This window comes from Astatotilapia calliptera, chromosome 3, assembly GCF_964374335.1.
Source record: "Astatotilapia calliptera chromosome 3, fAstCal68.1, whole genome shotgun sequence".
In the NCBI taxonomy this organism is placed as follows: domain Eukaryota; kingdom Metazoa; phylum Chordata; class Actinopteri; order Cichliformes; family Cichlidae; genus Astatotilapia; species Astatotilapia calliptera.
The window spans coordinates 16,201,311-16,220,940 of record NC_137424.1 but is presented as its reverse complement, the minus strand read 5'-3'; the positions used below and the strand labels follow the sequence as shown (position 1 = coordinate 16,220,940).

The 19,630-nt window shown below is 40.2% G+C and overlaps 1 protein-coding gene across 1 annotated transcript; it reads right to left on the bottom strand.

Annotated features, from left to right (window-relative positions):
* Positions 1-14,398: 14,398 nt before the first annotated feature.
* LOC113035162 (mitogen-activated protein kinase kinase kinase kinase 2-like) lies at positions 14,399-19,058 on the bottom strand. The gene is made up of 6 exons (XM_080298262.1): positions 18,815-19,058; positions 18,655-18,726; positions 18,493-18,579; positions 18,340-18,410; positions 18,181-18,236; positions 14,399-15,923 (listed from the first exon to the last, which is right to left on the bottom strand). The coding sequence occupies exons 1-6, from the start codon at positions 18,999-19,001 to the stop codon at positions 15,836-15,838; spliced, it is 561 nt and encodes a 186-aa protein (XP_080154388.1). The 5' UTR covers positions 19,002-19,058; the 3' UTR covers positions 14,399-15,835.
* Between the last annotated feature and the right edge of the window lie 572 nt (positions 19,059-19,630).

The window sequence follows — 19,630 nt, the reverse complement described above, 5'->3', positions numbered from 1 at the left end:
TTTTGTTTTGTTGACTGGGGTTAGATTATGGGATTATAGTATATTGTTGGGAGAATGCCAAATGCTAAAGGGGAAATATTTTTTGATGTAACTCAGTTACCATTAATTGTAGAAGCACATGACTGATAACTGTTCTGTTTTAAGTTTATTTTTATGACATAGATTGGATCATGAGTGGGGAAAACTGAGCAGTTTTAAGTTTTGTATAGTATCTTGACACATGAAATGTATCAAGATAAAGGGGGGTTTAGGGTTTAATAATTTAATTGTTTAATAATTTAGGATCATTTTAGGACCTTTTGGGTTTTTGATCATTTGGATATGGTAAAACTGAAACTGGTATTTTTAAGTTAAGGTTAAAGGATTAAAAGTGAACTTGTCACGGTTTGCGAGGCAAGCCGTGTGGAGTTGTAGAAAAGGACCCAAAAGGCGGCAGCTCTGGTGCAGGTGAATATTTATTTACAACGGTGGGCACAAAACAGCACTGGTGGAAAAACAAGAAACCGGAAACCTAAACTGGGTAAGCTAATAACACAAACCAGAAACGAGGATGCAGGGAGGTCCGGGGAAATACACAAGAGACGCAGGGAGACCGAGGGGAAACAATATAGACGAACCAGGAACTACAATATCAGAAGACACAACTTAAATACACCCAGAGCACGGGGAGAACACAGACATAACAGGCTGGGGGAAACATGGAATAAACACAAAGAGAGACGAGAGCTCATAAATACACAGAGGGGCACAAAGGGGTAAGAGTCACAAAGGAAAAATACTTAGGGAACACCACAACAGGACACCTCAGAAAACCTGGCCTAAATAAGGAGCGAAAATACAAGGAACCAAGAATGCTGGGCCAACATGGCCCAGGACCATGAATCCTGTTTAGAAGATACAATGCCGGTTTTTCAAAGCTGTGAATAATTCTTAGAGGGAAAATTAGTGAGGGTTGAAGGGGTAGAACAGGTTTGATTTTTTGATCTTTAGAAGAAGTGGTTATAATGTAGGCTTACACATACAGATATTACATAGGAGGTATTTTTAGGATAAAAGGGGGAGCTTATAAATAGAAATGATTTTTATACATATTGCATTTTGTGCTTTTAAAGGAGTTGTGGCTCAAATTTGTCTCTGGAGGGTCACGAGCCTTTGGCTAGCGCTATGATTAGCCAATCTACTGTGAGGATAATATGAGTTCATGAAGGATTGCACACGCTTACAGACACAGAGTTAAGAAACACACATGACAGTATTGATTCCAGGCAAAAGGCCTTAAATTCATTTAGCTTTTAACTGAACTTAAAGAAGGACCAAAGAGGAAGGAAAGCATATATTTTGATTAAGTCTGATACATTAGAATTAGAAGGTATTGTTACATTAAAGGGAGCAAAATGAAATAAAAAGGCTATACCAAAACAGGTGATAACATAGGAAATGTGAGGTTTTAAAATGAAGTTAGTGTTAACACATAGGAGTTGTTTCAAGGCAGCATTTAGCTATGATGAAATGTATACAGGAGTAATTGCTTATATGCTTAAACTTAATTGATTAAAGTGGTTGTTTTCTTTTGGAGTAGATTAACTTGCAGCAGCGACAACTTGTGCACAGGATGTTGATGATCAGATAAGGGAAAATAGAGCGAGCAATCGGACGTGAAAGCAGGGCTTAAAGAGTTCTAAAGGGATGAGTAACGTTGAAGAATATACATAAATACAAGACAATAAGTTAAGAGCATAATTAGGATCATGCTTTTGATTAAAGAGTCCCAGATAGGATAAGTTAGGGAGATGCAAGAAAAGGTGTTTTGTTTCCTTTGCAGAAGATCTCGGCGACCACAGGAGGGGCGAGGATCCTGGAGATCTCGAGGTTCGAGACCACCAGAGAGGGGTCTGCGTGAGGACACAATGTATTGTGACCTCTGGTGTTCCAGAGGTCAAAAGGGGGAGTGTCGAGGAGGGAAATTATTTTACTGCTATTGTTAAATTGTTAAATAATTGTCATTGCATTAATAATATAATCTGCAGCATGGATATTGCATTCCAAGGTTTAAACAGTGTCTCTTTCAGAAAGACTGAGTTGCAGGCTGACAGGAAGTTGTATGCAGAAGTGAAACCAGGAAGTTATTTTGAGCCGCAGGCTAAGACGAGGCTTTAACAATGTAACAGATAGCTTTAAGAAGGCCTTAAGATCAGATCATTTTATATTAAGGTTTTAGTAGAGGTTCTTGATTAAAACATTTATTTAGTAGAAGACATACACATAGTCTCAGTGAGCTTCTGGTCTGGTAAAAGGTCAGAAGTGCAACAGGTGAATTGAGAAAGAGCATGTGAGGTCGTGACACACACACATAGAGTTAAATTTATTTAGAGGAACCGTCCTTGGTGTCTCGGCAAGAAAGAGGAACAAGACAAGAACTGAAAGGTAGACAGGAAGGGCTAGCCATGAAAATAGAAGATGATTTTCTAGGTGAAAAGTCATGAAGATGTTGATCTGATCTATGTATAAAATGTGTCTGTGACGTATGAAGGGGCGTCAGTAAACAAACCCTGATGCTATAAAATATCTGTTCATGCTTTGATTAAGTCGAAGACTACTTCCTGTCTGCGTACAGAGTTCTCTTCCCACGCGTGTATTCATTAAAATCATCGTTTGACTTCACCCGGCCGGACCAGTGTGGTTATTCTTCGATCACCTCTTGTACCCTTCCTCAATATTGAATCTTAACACTCCAAACTACGCTTCACATAAACATCGTCATGAATTCCCTCTGATTGTTTTGCTGCCACCAGGATAAAATCACACTTCATGCACAGCTCTCTCTCTCTCTCTCTCTCTCTCTGTACTTCTAGAACAGTTTCCTGTTTTCTGCATTATTCGCTTGCTTGTTATGCACAAGTCTACCGTTCTTACAGCCTGTCGGCCGCTGTTTTTTTTCTTTTACTTACTTCTGAAAACAAAGCCTCGTTTCTGCCGTTCAATACTGAACAAATTTAAACTTTTTAAAATGATGCAAAATTGCAAAATGCTCAGCTGTGTCTGTAATCAAACCTCTGTAACTTTGCTCTGCTTCACGTCAGCAGCATCAGGTCATGTTCATATGTTCATTAATGGTTTTCTTTTGTTTTTGATGTACTGCAGAATATTTGTATAAAATCCCAGGCCAGGAAAACCTTCATGTTTTTCTGTTTGATCCTCAGCTACTTTGACACAAAGGCCTCTGCTGTGACGCTCACACCTTTGATAAAGTCTGGCAAGTGTCAGATTTCTTTTTATAGATATAAAAATATAGAAATGTACTGATGCATGTAGTAACTGTTAGCTTTAACTGTACAAGGCTTGTTAGACATAATGAAACACATCGTACAGATTTCTGGATGTTAGACTATAATTTTTATTATGATTATTAATCTTGAGTCTAAAAAGTCAGTCAAGTATATCCAGGATATCTTTCTGTTAACTGGATTCACTGACCCTAACACTGGGACCAGGATAAGCGGTCGCATGAAGCTGGTTATCAGCTGACAATCTTATGATTTAATTAATTTAATTAAGTTATTTAATTTTTCTAATTTTTCCTCCACATTTCCCCTGAAATGAAGGGATTGTGTTGAACATGCTTTAGTTCCTCACATTTTTCTGCATCTCTTTGTTCAACCCCCTGAATTAAAGCTGAAAGTCTGCACTTCAAACACATCTGAGTTGTTGCATTTAAAATTGATTTTAGTGTATGTACAGAACCAAAATCAGAAACTAAGTTCTCTCTGTCCAGATATTTATGGACCTAACTGTATAATCTATACAGCACGTAAAAAATGCTGTAAATAAAGAAGTCTGTGAAAATGTGGCACTTAAGGTCAATTTAAACTGAAGTGATATAATCTTCTCCCCACAGTTTGAGTTTGTATTGTCTCAGCTGCAGACAGACTATGATATTAATATTATTAGTTATTAATATTATTAGTTATAAAGGACACCTTCCTGCCTTTAGTCTTATTCATGATGATTATTAGTCGTCTTCTAATGTCCACAAGTCTGTATGATGTGTTTCATAGTTTCTAACAAGCCTTTTAAACTTAAGTTACTGCATTGCTGAAACACCAACATCTGCTTATTGAACAAAACAAAAACAACCAAAAGACCACACATCTGATTTCATTTTTATTTTAATAGACTTCCAAAGATTATACCAGATAACTGGCCTCAGAATATAATTGAATAAACATGTTTAAAAACAATAACCTAATCCTGTCTTGACAGGCTGAGCTCTTCAGTATCCACCAACAGCATCATCATGCTGAGTCAGACGTTTCTGCTCCTGCTGGAAATACTCTTCCTCTTTCCACATTGTACCAAATGTTTTTAAATGTTAGTTTCAATTTAAAATTAAAGATTAAAAAAGTGTAACACATATAAACATCAGATAATTAAGACAAGCGAATGGTTCAGTTCCACATGTGCTCCGCTGACACATTAAACTTCAGTAAAATGATGCAGTTATGAAACAACTTTAATCTAAAACAAACTGATTTGCTCAGGAGCAAAAACAGTGAAGTCAGTGACTGTAAGTGAGTGAGCTGTGCTGGTGACTGGATATCAGATTTCCAGTCATTAGAGCAGATAAGTGGCAGAACTATATTACTGATTTAATTTAAATGCAAATAGCCCAAATCCTGATTAAAGCATCAGGTTCACTTATAAAGTATTCTGTAGTTATCTTAGTGTCCATCGCCCTTCCCAACATGGGAATAAAGCAGCTGTGAGAGAATTAAACATGAATGAATCAACGGTACGGAAGTGGAGGAAGCAAGAAGAATGAGCTGAGTAAAGTTTGACTCATGCGACATTTTTGTTTCGCTTAATGCGCCTTATAATCCAGTGAGCCTCATGGTCTGTAAAATATGGTGCATTTGCAAAAGTGCACAATATTGGAACTAAACTATTTTATATTGACAAACAGCGGCCCGCATTAAACTGTGACTGTCACCAGGTAATGTGGGTGTGTTTCCTGAATAACCAGCAGGTGTTAAACAGCTGACAGGTGAACAGGATGCATGCAGGTAAACTCGAGGGCCCTTCGAGCTGATCGGTGGTGTCGTGAGGAGAATTTCAGCTCATTATTCATGTTACAGAAACACAGAGGTACGAGACCAGGCAGAAGACTTTCTGATTATTTGTTTTTAGTTAAAATAATTCCATTGTTGTCTAGTGATGGTGTGGTAAAGCTCTGTGAATGTTTCCAATTTTTCCGGCTTTGTTGCTTCACCCAAAGGCAGATCACACAAAGTTTAACTGCTTATTATGAAGAACTGACATCTGCTGGTCATTTAATGTTCAGCAGCACTGCTGTGAGAATACCTGTAGGACACATACCAGTGGATATGTGAGCACATGCACAGCTGCAGGGCTAGAAGGGCCCAAATGAATTAAATAAATAGATTCTTAAATAATTAATTAAATGTGTCAATAAGTGATTAATTACATTTATTTAAAAATCATTAAATTTTTAATTTATTGTAAATGTTGGAAATGAAATTATTTGGCATTAAATCAATGATGTATGTATATATTTAATAAGTATTTTGAACTTAGATTCCTGTCAACTCACAATCGACACAAACACAGTGAACACAAAGCTCCAGCTGTCTGACTACAACAGGACCACTGTATATACTATGGGCACCATGATGCCCATAGTATATACAGTATTCTGAAGAAGGTCTAAAATGTCACTGTGTGTGCGTGCATGTGTGTGTTTTATTTAGATGGATTTTTTAAAAATATTACTCATGATATAACATTGTGCAGACATGGCTGGTAAGGACATGAGGAGGAAACAGCAGGAGCTGTGTGAGGCTACTAAAGGCAGGGCTATAACATTTTTCTGTCATCATTTTATTATAGATTAAGTGCAAGAGTTGTTAGGTGTGGATAATTAGATTATAGTTTATTGCAATAGCAAGTTGTGCCTTGTTCTCAGATAGACAGCAAGTGGAGAGTGATATATGAAATGATGGGAAGGAAGGAAGAAGAGAAGCAAAGAGTGATTCACAGGCAGAGCCTAAATTATTTCTCACAGTTTTTGTTGCCTTATGGTTCCAAGCGCTGTCACCAATCTTTGCATTTTGTTATTATCTCATGACCCTTGTTTAATCAGCTACCATCTCTCCTATGGACTCTTTAATGTCTACAGTCTCAGATCAACACAGCCCTGCCCTTCCCATATTAGATTCTTGATGAATGTGTGTTGTTGTTATTCAGCCTGGTTCAATGTGCCCCTTTTTAACTTTGAGCACCCGCCCCTTTAAACCTCTCTGCACGGCCCTGGTGGCCAACCACCTGGCAGGGCCACACCCACCAGGCCTGAAGGTGCCTGTAAACAGGTGCTCTCAGAAACTCCGGCATCCACACACAAACACAGATATACAGTGGGGCAAAAAAGTATTTAGTCAGCCACCGATTGTGCAAGTTCCCCCACTTAAAATGATGACAGAGGTCAGTAATTTGCACCAGAGGTACACTTCAACTGTGAGAGACAGAATGTGAAAAAAAAATCCATGAATCCACATGGTAGGATTTGTAAAGAATTTATTCGTAAATCAGGGTGGAAAATAAGTATTTGGTCACCTCAAACAAGGAAAATCTCTGGCTCTCACAGACCTGTAACGTCTTCTGTAAGAAGCTTTTCTGTCCCCCACTCGTTACCTGTATGAATGGCACCTGTTTGAACTCATCATCTGTATAAAAGACACCTGTCCACAGCCTCAAACAGTCAGACTCCAAACTCCGCCATGGCCAAGACCAAAGAGCTTTCGAAGGACACCAGGAAATGTATTGTAGACCTGCACCAGACTGGGAAGAGTGAATCTACAATAGGCAAGCAGCTTGGTGTGAAAAAATCAACTGTGGGAGCAATCATCAGAAAATGGAAGACATACAAGACCACTGATAATCTCCCTCGATCTGGGGCTCCACGCAAGATCTCATCCCGTGGGGTCAAAATGATCATGAGAACGGTGAGCAAAGATCCCAGAACCACACGGGGGGACCTGGTGAATGACCTGCAGAGAGCTGGGACCAAAGTAACAAAGGTCACCATCAGTAACACACTACAACGGCAGGGAATCAAATCCCGCAGTGCCAGACGTGTTCCGCTGCTGAAGCCAGTGCATGTCCAGGCCCGTCTGAAGTTTGCCAGAGAGCACATGGATGATACAGCAGAGGATTGGGAGAATTGGAAGGAATTGGAAAGAATTGTGGAGAACACAAGGTCCCTCAGGGTCTCATTGTAAATTTCGACGAAGCTCGCTGTGAACGTGAACTGTGAAGTGAGTGGGGGTTAATGCCCCACACTCTTTTCTGTCACTGCTTTGAATGCACAGACTGGTCTTAATGTTGATCTTTGTAATCTTCAGTGTTACGACCCGGCTCAAAAGCCGCAACATAAAAACAGAGATGAATAGCAGAGTGTGGGTGAGAAGAGGTTTCATCCTAAAATGGAAAACCAGGTTGGCTAAAATGGCTGGTGCCACCAAGGCAAAGACTAGTGCACTGCCGGGAAGCTTGCCTCAGGTATGCTTTTATCCACACCTGACTAGGTGTGGCCAATTAGCACCAGCTGAAAACACTGAGACGATTAGAAGCTGCAGAGGGACGTAACACCTCCTCCCTTAAAAGGGTTCCTCTAGGACCCCTAAACAAATTAAAAGTTCCTCTGAAGCAAGTTGGCATCTTTAAGCATGGATGCCCCTACATGAGGATCTGAAGTTGCCACACTGAACGCACAAAAAGTAACATGTGACCAACACAAAGGAGCACAACAGTCAAACCCAAAATGATTACCTGACCTGCTACAACACAAAACCAAAAGTACACTAAAAACAACAAATCCCTTACTTTCCCTACCCTAGTCTTCAGTGGTGTACCAGGCTCGAGGCAACTTTAAACGCGAACTCGAGAGCAGGCAGCAGACCAGAGATATAGTCTCCTACCAAACTCTGAAGCGTACCCCCACCCAGGATAGCCACCAAACAAAAACTAAAACAATAAAGCAAAACAACAAACAAGTGCTTCGATGGAAGGGCAGCACAGTCACCCAGCTGAAACACACTAAAGGGAGTTTGCTCAATTACACTGAACACCATCACTCACCCACTTAAAAGCAAAACAAACTGACATTCAGTCTCCACTAAAATGTCCAAAGATCCCGGACGAGCCACCACTTATGTTATGTATAGTGTGATTTGGCCATCTGAACATGCTACCTATATAAATCCCAGCAGGAAGCATGTTTTAATAGTGTGATTTGGCCATCTGAACATGCTACCTATATAAATCCCAGCAGGAAGCATGTTTTAATAGTGTGATTTGGCCATCTGAACACGCTACCTATATAAATCCCAGCAGGAAGCATGTTTTAATAGTGTGATTTGGCCATCTGAACACGCTACCTATATAAATCCCAGCAGGAAGCATGTTTTAATAGTGTGATTGGGTCATCTGAACACGCTACCTATATAAATCCCAGCAGGAAGCATGTTTTAATAGTGTGATTTGGCCATCTGAACATGCTACCTATATAAATCCCAGCAGGAAGCATGTTTTAATAGTGTGATTGGGTCATCTGAACATGCTACCTATATAAATCCCAGCAGGAAGCATGTTTTAATAGTGTGATTTGGCCATCTGAACACGCTACCTATATAAATCCCAGCAGGAAGCATGTTTTAATAGTGTGATTGGGCCATCTGAACACGCTACCTATATAAATCCCAGCAGGAAGCATGTTTTAATAGTGTGATTGGGTCATCTGAACATGCTACCTATATAAATAAGATAAGATAAGATAAGATAAGATAACCTTTATTAGTCCCACACGTGGGAAATTTGTTTTGTCACAGCAGGAAGTAGACAGTGCAAGAGTTATGAGGCAAAAATTAGAATACAATAAGAATAAATACAGTACACAACTGTACAGAATAGAATAAAATAAAATACTATATACAGTAGAATAAAATAAAATAAATATACAATAAGATAAAAATAGAATACAAATACAAATACTATATACAACTGAGTAAAAATACAACGATGACAGAAAGGATTATTGCACTTAGTATTATTGCATATGTATGGATGTGTGTGCTTGATCAGTTAAAGTCTTTATTATGGAGTCTGACAGCAGTGGGGAGGAAAGACCTGCGAAATCTCTCCGTCCCACACCGTGGGTGCCGCAGTCTCCCACTGAAGGAGCTGCTCAGTGCTGTCACAGTCTGCTGCATGGGGTGGGAGATGTTGTCCATCAGGGATGACAGCTTAGCCGCCGTTCTCCTGTCACTCACCACCTCCACTGGGTCCAGAGGGCATCCTAGAACAGAGGAAGCATGTTTTAATAGTGTGATTGGGCCATCTGAACACGCTACCTATATAAATCCAAGCAGGAAGCATGTTTTAATAGCGTGATTTGGCCATCTGAACATGCTACCTATATAAATCCCAGCAGGAAGCATGTTTTAATAGTGTGATTGGGCCATCTGAACATGCTACCTATATAAATCCCAGCAGGAAGCATGTTTTAATAGTGTGATTGGGTCATCTGAACACCCTACCTATATAAATCCCAGCAGGAAGCATGTTTTAATAGTGTGATTGGGCCATCTGAACATGCTACCTATATAAATCCCAGCAGGAAGCATGTTTTAATAGTGTGATTGGGTCATCTGAACACCCTACCTATATAAATCCCAGCAGGAAGCATGTTTTAATAGTGTGATTGGGTCATCTGAACACGCTACCTATATAAATCCCAGCAGGAAGCATGTTTTAATAGTGTGATTGGGTCATCTGAACACGCTACCTATATAAATCCCAGCAGGAAGCATGTTTTAATAGTGTGATTGGGTCATCTGAACATGCTACCTATATAAATCCCAGCAGGAAGCATGTTTTAATAGTGTGATTGGGTCATCTGAACACGCTACCTATACAACGGAGCCATTAACCACGTAAGGTAGCATATTCTGATAAGTTAGCACGGATTGATAGACAAGACTATAAATTTACGCTACGGTAGGATGTTTTGACAGAACACCGGTTCTCGTCGCCAACATTTTTCTTTTGTTAAGCTTACTGTTATCAAGGCATGGTAAATGAACAGTAAACCTTGCCTGATGACTAATCTTCCCGTTTCCCTCTCATTGATTTATTTGGGTTGTCATGGCAGAAGTATTAAACGATGCCTTTTATTAGAACATAAGCATTTAAATGCAGTAATTGTATTTGAATTAGTTAAACATGAGTGGGCAACTCTGACCATGACAAGACTGCATTTGCTCTAAAAACTTAATAAAAAATTTAGACATATTGTTGTCATTATTTTTACTCTTCAATTTTATGTGTTTTTTCTTTAAGATGGTATCAGAAGTTGCTCCTCCACCATGAAAAAAACCATCTGCATATATTCTTTCACTACATCCACGATTCTCCTCTGTGGTCTTCCTCATTCATCCTGTTTGGAGCTTAATGTTCAACATCCTTTATCTGTTAAAATTACAGAAGGAGAAGAAAGTAATCATCAGAGCAGGAATCATGATAAATGATAAATAGATTACCAGTACATACAAACATAACACTTGCATAATTTCTCTGATAACGCTGCATTGGATGGGTTTATTAACTGTGGGCTGAAATTGTACTACAGTCTGCTGGTGAGGAACTTTTTTGAGTGTTGAATAAAATGTCCTCCACAATCTGTATATGAATTGTCATTAAAACCACAGAGATTCTTACTTATAAAGGAAAGAAAAGTGGGACAAAGCCCATCAACATATAGTGTATATTTTCTGAAACATTACAAAGATGCAGGTAATTCTGGGTTCACCTGAATTACAGATTAGACTGGTGGACAAACAGAGATGTTGTGTACAACTGGTGACAGCATCAGTGACAACAAATTAATCAGCGAGGCTGGAAGCAGAATTAGGAGGCGTCAGAGTCAGCGAGGGTCAGAGATCGACGAACAAATTGCCCACCTTCATGGATAATGCATCCCCCTCAGAAGGATTCAAAATTAGGCCACGAAGAACAGTTCAGGAAACCTATTTTGTTTCGTCTGTGAAACTGTATAAATAAAATGTAAATTATGTTAAAGGCAAACACATTTGTAAGCCATAAGAAACAAACATGCTTTGCAATATACCTTCAAACATCTGTATAGATTTGATACATTATTTATTAACTGAATTTGCTAACATGTCTTACATAGTGAGTGTGTCACGGCTGCCGAGGCGAGCCGTGCGGAATAAATGAGGATCCAATCACAGGCAGTCGTGGAGAAGTGAAGGTGATTTATTGAACACAAAAAGAATGTGGACAAACAGCAAACGGGGCTCGAACTAAACTAAACTGGGAAACAACTAAACTACAGAGCACAATCCTGATTGAAAACGAGCAGAGGAGAATGACGATGAAAAGCAAGGAGAAGGCACGGTGGATACACTGAGTAATACAGACGAACCGGCAACATGCAGGAGAACACACAGGGCTTAAATACACACACACCAGTAATCAGGGGATGAGAGACAGGAGGGCAACACAGCTGGGAGAAATCAGAGCTGATGGGACAGGGGAAATGTAAAGTGAACATACTCACATCAGACAGAGACCTTCACAATAAAACAGGAAACTCAGACACGGGGAACCAAACAAGACACAGATCTAAACAGACAGCTTCACAAACAGATGGGGTGACACCATAGACAGACAGAGACACAGACTCAAAGGCAGACCGAATATCACACATAGAACTCAAACAATAATAATAATCATCATCATCATAATAAACTAGAAAATGATAACTAAAAGCACTGGGTCACTGACCCAGGACCATGACAGAGTGTTTCTTTTACTGATGATATTTCAGTGATATGTATTTTTTATGACTAAATAATGCTCTATCGAACACCTGGCAATAACAGCAGGTGTGGCAATTTTGTAATTTGTTGTTTAAATTTGATATTATTGTAGGCAGTATATTTTCTTAGCCTTTGTCATACTCATGCTTAACCCTCTCAGGCTCAAATTAAGTTTTTGTTGCTAATGCACAAAAGAATACCTGCAGTGGTACTTCTGAGTAAAAAACTCATGAAATATGTATGTGGGGTGATCAGGTTGTTAGCTTTTAACTGTTGCATATCTGCAACGCCTGCCTTGAGAGGGTTAACAAAGCAATCTCAGAAACCGTACAGTAATCTTGGGTGTGTGGGGGTCACCCAGAGTCAGAATCTAGTGAGATATCAGTGTCACCTCTTACAGTTTTCCTGTAATCTGAGCTCAAATATGAGAAAATATAGAGTACAGTACAGTAAATTGGGTAAATTTTACTGTTAATTTTCTCTGAATCGTACAGTAATTTGGGCTGTGGATCACAGGGTGGAGTGGAAAAAGTGGAAAAGTGGAGATGAACCAAAACTGGGAGTGGATTGTGAAGTACAGTAGTGTCAGGACCAGAGTTGGTCAAGTTACTTGAAAAAAGTAATCAGTAACTAATTACTGATTACTTCCCCCAAAAAGTAATCCTGTTACTTTACTGATTACTTATTTTCAAAAGTAATTAATTACTTAGTTACTTTTTAAAAACACGATTTACAACCTGAATAGGTGATAAAGCGATAGATCTTTCAGCCCAATTCTACTTTTTCTGCATAATTCATCATATAAAATGTAATCAAATGGAAAAGTCTCTCTTTTTAAAACTTGTTTAATTAGTTTTAATCTTTTAACTTTATGCATCAAGCAAAAATTGAATTATATGCAACATTCTCTGACTGGAAGAAATTTGTTTAATATTTAAACTTATTTTCTGCCCATTCCAGCACATAAAATAAAATATTTTTTGTGTTTACACTCACTCTTTCAAATAGATGCAAGTAAAACACAGCAGAAAATAAATAAAATCAAAGACTAGCGGTCCTTTGGCTCTATTTTCACCTGTAAAGCAGGAGTAGGGTAGGCGGAGGTTTACCCTGGTGCAGGTGTGCCGCGGTCAGTTGAAGAATCCGCGAGTTTCTCTGTGACTTTCCCATTACGTCGTAGCGCACTCGGTGCTTGCTTGGAAGTTTAGGGGGTTTTTTCGCCGTAAAAAGAAGTTTTCTTCCCACGCACAACGGACACTAATGTTTTTGTCACTTTTTATGGAATCAAACTCAAAGTAAGGTCAGTACTTCCACGCTTTAAACGCTGCACGCTCATACTCTCTCCCGCACTCGATATATTATCCATTGTTGATCTGCACACAGCTGTTGTCACGGACGTTGCACTTGCTTACGTCACTGTCATGAGACATTCTCGCAAAAAAATCACTGTTTTAGTAACGCAGCGTTCCTACGGGAAAGTAACGGTAATCTAATTATCGTTTTTGCAATAGTAATCCCTTACTTTACTTGTTACTTGAAAAAAGTAATCGGATTACAAGTAACGCGTTACTGCCCATCTCTGGTCAGGACACAAAAGACTGCATTTCTAAGCCAGTCGGCACCCGTACCGTAATATGCATAAGAATAGTGCAACAACATTTTAGGTGCGGCTGGCTTGACTGTGTGGTCGTAAGTGAGGGCTCACTTGACCGCGGTCAAATATGGTGCTGGAGAAACAAACTACAGAGAACTTCGTAAAGAGAGTATTGAGTGCTTTGGCGATGTAAATGGACTGGTTCTTATATAGTACTCAAAGCACTTTAAAGAACTTGCCTCATTCAGGTGTACGCAAGCACTTTTCTCTGTAAGCACTTTCTGTGTAATGTTCACACACATTCGGAGAGCAACTCTGGGTTGGTATCTTGCCCAGGGATATTTGGCATGCAGACGGGGATTGAAGCACCTTCCTCTACTACCTGAGCAAAGCCACCCCATGTTCGTCTATGCACAGATTTCTTTCAATACAGTATTATCACAATTGTGCAAAAATACAGGCATGAAAGCTTAAAGTGCGCGATCACAATAAAGGTGACGCTCAGAGACTGACTGAGTGATCTGAGAACTCATCAGCCCTCATCACTGCCTTCACTTACTTGCTGCTATGGGTGCAGGAATAACATAGTTATGCAGTTATCTGGGACTCTCCACCATTTGACCTTAGAACTGAAGAAGCTTCTCGGATGAGAGGTGAAACGTCTTCAAGTAACTTAAAGAAGTCCAGACGCTTTTCTTTACAAGCTCCTTTGACCAGTTATGCAGTTACTTTCTCAGTCTGCTAGAGCCTCCACTTGAACGCAAGAACCTTCATTTATCTTCTCAAACGGAATTCAAAATGTTTTTTACAAATTGAAGGATTAAGATATAAATCGCAGAAGCATCGATCCACACATTCAAAGAAGAACAACCCAACAAACTCTTCATAAAACTCCAAGAGATATGAAAATCTTTATTTCTGTCTATTCTGTGTTGTTAATAACATCACATCTTCACATAGTAGCAAAAACATATTAAACAAACATTAATCTCAACATGCATACTGTACTTCAAGTTTCTCTCATGGAAAGGCCAGTGTTACTTTTATAGTATCCTTTCCATAAATATCATAAATATCTTTACCCATGTAGTGGAATTATTGTATTTTTTCATTTTAGTTAACAAGTATAATGTGACCACATTCACTTTTTATCAGGACAAGCTACACCACCACGGTGGTTAGCATACAATAACACTGCCTTGTTCTCAAAGCTTCTTGCTAACTGTACTTTTTTCTGAGATGTTCTCTTTAAGTAAGGATACTGAAAGTGTAAGCAGTGTATACGGTCACATCACGTGCTTAAGGTTGTGTTAGCACTGATAATTCCTTCACAGTTCTTTAAAGATGCTGAAGTCATCATATCAGCTGTAAATGCAGTGCTGCTGCTGTCCTTACGCTATACTTTCAAGCATCACACTTTCTTACTGGCCAGTTTATTTCCACTTTTTATGCTCTAGTATGGTGTGACTGAATGAAGTCAGCAAACCAAATTCTGTCCATCTGAGGATGAGAAGAAACTTACATGAAATGGGAAGAATGAGATGAAGATGGCTCCTATGCTTTAGACGTGGCACTGTTTCTGCCATTGTAAGTACGCTAATGCTTGAAAGATCCATTAAAAGTCTGACACTTCACTCTTCAGCTGGAGCGTCCATCAAGTTTTACATTCCAGGTTTCCTCGTTGGGATTACGACTCAGACGATGATGTGAAAAATTAGTTATTACATTAAACCCATAAAATCAACACTGGCAAAAAAGCCGTGCACTTCACAGAGCAGCTTTCTATGGCCGAGCAGCTCCTGCAGGTGTAAGGTGTAGGTGTCACAGCACTCTGGTCCAAAGAGGTTATGTGCAGCATGCAGACAGAAAATGGCTTTACAGAATATGACTGAATGTTGAGGCACCAAAACACACTCAGTCTGCCCCTCAGTCTGATCAAGAAGAAAACCTGACTGAGCGCTTCATAACATCAGTACGATGATGTCCCAGAGGCCATGTTCAGGTTATTCTCCCGTCCACACTGAGCGGGCGGATCAGTGGAGTCTGCATTAGCTTTAACAGAAAGGTCTGATTTAAGCAGGTAAGCTGAATAGACAAGAAAAGCTAGAAAGCTTTATCAACTATAACCCCAGCGAGGACCTTGACAGGTGTCTTGTGTACAGGTGAAGGCTGGACAGTCAGCAGGATACCTTCCTAACATTTGTCATTCCCAGCATTGAACCGTTTCCTGGCACAGCCTCAGTGAAACAGAGCATCGTTTCCACCCCACAGTTACAGACAGGCTGTGCTTTTCTTTGGTAACACCGTCGAATGAGCCCCGTGTCCTCTCTCAGTAGCTGCTTTCGTGTCCTGTCAGGATGTACAGGCTGCTCAGTGCTGACGGGTCATCAGTCGGTGTGCTCTGAAGGATGATGTCTCTGCACATTGTCAGCAAATGAGAAGGAGATGAGTTGTAAAGGAGAGCCAGAGAAAGGCAGTACTAACCTAAAGCCAGTGCCTCCACCTGCTTCTACTCCTCCCACCTCTAGTACTAACACTACTCTACTGATACTACAACCACTGTAGTTTGACTTTAATGCTACACACTGGTACAGTACTGGTACACTTACTGGAGTTTTACTCCTGTTCCTGCTCATCACCACGCCTACTACTTTTTTAAACTTTATGATAAGTGTGAACATTTACACACCAGCATACAAACAAGTTTAAAGTAAAGGAAGCAAAGAGCTGAGAAATACATAAAACATAACACAGAAGAAAAAGAAACCTTTGCAGGGATTCCTTCTACACCCAGTTTGAGTAAAAACTAACTGAAACACAAGGAAAGAAGATAAGATCAACTAAAATAAGGGTTGTATAATAATACTTAGTACTGGCAGCCAGCAGCGCTAAGCCTCAGCCTCCCAGTAGACACACCTATGGTACCGATTTAAAATCCTACATGTCTTTGTTCTCAGGTTATCACGTTCACAAACTTTGGTGTCCACGCTATTTGCCTGCCAGGCTGACAATGATTTAGATCACAGAAACATTTTTAAGCTGTTATTCCTGGTTTCACAGTGGAAAACTCCGGGTAACGTCCATTATCTTTGCTCCTGTATAAGACTTTCCTGAATGCTGAGGTTTGGTCTTCCACATGAAATTCAGTACTTTTGTTTCAGTTTCATTAATGATGCATTGATTTTGGACATCGATGTAATACATATGTGATACACGACAGTCTTTGAGTCCGTCCTTCTCATATATAATCCCACTGTTTTTGCACTTCAGATGATTCCAGTAATGACTGATTTAAAAAAGAAAAGTGAAATATTTCTAATGAACTCACCACGATTCTTATTTCAAACTTCATTAAGAGCTGCTGGATCAACAGGGGTGTCCTGGATTTGTTAGTAATATAATATAGTAATATATTATTATTAGTTTTAATTATTTAGTCAAAAATCAATTCCAGACTGCTCTGAGCAACATGCTGCAGCGAGAGTCCTGACAGGGACTAGAAACAGAACATTTATTGGCTCCCTGTTTTATCCAGAATAAAAGATTCAAAATCCTCACATAAAAGGTTTTGAATAATCAGCCCCTGTCTTATCTTAATGACCTTATAGTACCATATCACCCCATTAGAGCACTTCGTTCCAAGTATTTAAAAGTAAAATGGGAGCCAGACCCTTCGGTTTCCAGGCCCCTCTTGGTAAATGGTAAATGGACCGGTTCTTATATAGTGGTTTTCTACTCTGAGCACTCAAAGCTTGCCTCATTCACCCGTTCACACCCATTCATACTCTGACGGATGCACCGAAGAGCAACTTTCATGCAGGATATCTGGCATGTAGACGGGGAGTAGGTGACCTGCTCCCCCACCTGAACTACAGCCACCACTTCTGTGGAACCAGCTTCCAGTTTGGGTTTGGGAGACAGACACCCTCTCTACTTTTAACATTAGGCTTCAAACTTTCCTTTCTTCCCTGAATCCTCCCTTAGTTAGCCTAAGTCTAGGCTGCTGGTGGGTTCCCGTGATGCACCAAGTGTTTCTTCTTCAGTCGCCCTTTTCACTCACTATCTATTTAAACACCTCTCTGCATTCAATCATTAGTTGAGAATATTCTCTGGCTCTCTTCCCCAGATTGTCTTTGTCCCGTCTTCCTCCTCTCACCCCCCCAACCAATCGCAGCAGATGCCCGCCCCTCCCCCAGCCTGGTTCAGGTTTTCACCTGCTAAAAGGGAGTTTTTCACCTTTGTGCACCATAATTGCAGGGCCTTTACCTTACAATATACAGTGTCTTGAAGTGACTATTGTTGTGATTTGGTACTAGCATAAAGAAAATTAGCACTAAGGAAAGTAGTTTTCTGTACAAAGTGTCAGGTAGACGGTAGTTGGTAACTTTAATGGCTGTTTTTCTTTGGAGGGCTGCATGCAAACACATAGGCTGCATTTCCTAAATCCTTGGATCTGAGTAACCAACAGAACAAACACTCTAGTGTGACTCCTGCTTTAATGCTACCATTAATGCTAGCAGTATTCATGCTACTTCCACATGCTACTCTGAAAATCACTTCCAGGTCTATTAACAATAGTATCAAGAAAAATACTATCCTGATTACTTCTGATGTACTAGGATTACTAGTTTCTCACAGTGATTGATAGCTCTTGTCAGCATACAGTTAACATACCTGTTTGTTCCCAGAACTCTGAACACACGACTCTCATCTGTAATTTCTTGTGTTACCTGCACATAAAGTGAAAATTCACATGTGTAATGACTTAGAACAAATATGATACGCACATGATACGAGCTCAGCCAACGTTGGATGAATTTACTAGTTCATCACCTCATCTGAATGGAAACTCCTCCCTTTGAGGCCATGCTTCCAGAACGCCAGCACACTATCCTGCAAGCAGACTGACAGAACAGGAGGTGTCACTCAGCTTTCAGGACACACATCAGCTCTCATTCACTTTGTTTGTCACATCATCATTTCTACCTAGTGTTTCAATGGGGAAGTCAAAGACTATTTCTGCAGCCAGCTGTCTGGATGGAAGTCCTTGCAGGTTCACGATCTTTACAGTTCCTGTCCAAACAGTACACAGATTGAGAATGAGCATGAAAGACATTTGAAGGATTCACAATATGCGAGGGGACTTACTTTCCAAGGTGATGAGAACAGTGTCTCGGTCCAGCTGGGTTACCTGCACGACTCTGAGTGCTCCACTATCTCCTGACGCACGGAAAGAAGGAAGCTTGTTGCAACAAGTTGAAGCTTGAAGCTTCAGGAAGTCAGCAGAGACACGCAGAAACGGTCCTACCTGGCACTGGAACAGGAGCGCCGTTCAGCTCTATAATATCAAACCTGAGCTGTTGGCCGGTTGGTGGTTTATCATTACTACAGTCTCTCACTCCAACACACAGCTGAGAAGAGAATCTGGGAGTCTGATGGCGAGTTGCTGTGAAACAGTCACCAAGGAAAACAAAAAAAACTAAATAAATTCTCATGGATGGTTAAGTGATGCTTGTTAAACCTGAGCTGAACCTGTTCATACAACCGTCAAAAACAGCACAACAGAATTCTTGTATGATTATTAAATCTTGAGATTAAAGATAAACCGATGCCATCCATCCATCCATCCATCCATCCATCCACCCGTCCATCTGTTCGTCCAAACATCCATCCATCCATCCATCCATCCATCCATCCATCCATCCATCCATCCATCCATCCATCCACCCGTCCACCCATCCGTCCATCCATCCATCCACCCACCCACCCATCCCTCCATCCATCCATCCATCCATCCACCCATCCATCCATCCAGCCGTCCATCCATCCATCCACCCGTCCATCCATCCATCCATCCATCCATCCATCCATCCATCCATCCATCCATCCATCCATCCATCCATCCATCCCCTAACTGCACGTCTTTGGACTGATGCCACTTTTCCATAATGTTGTGGCACAGGCGTGTTTCTCCAAGCAGCACTGTGTTAGGACTGCAGACAGGCTTAACACAGAGCTCTGTTCTCACAGTACATACATTATCGTTATGAAATGTGCGAGACATTCACAAAAAAACTGTCAATTATCTGTGCTATGTGATCTAATGGTGCATGCTGGCGTTGAA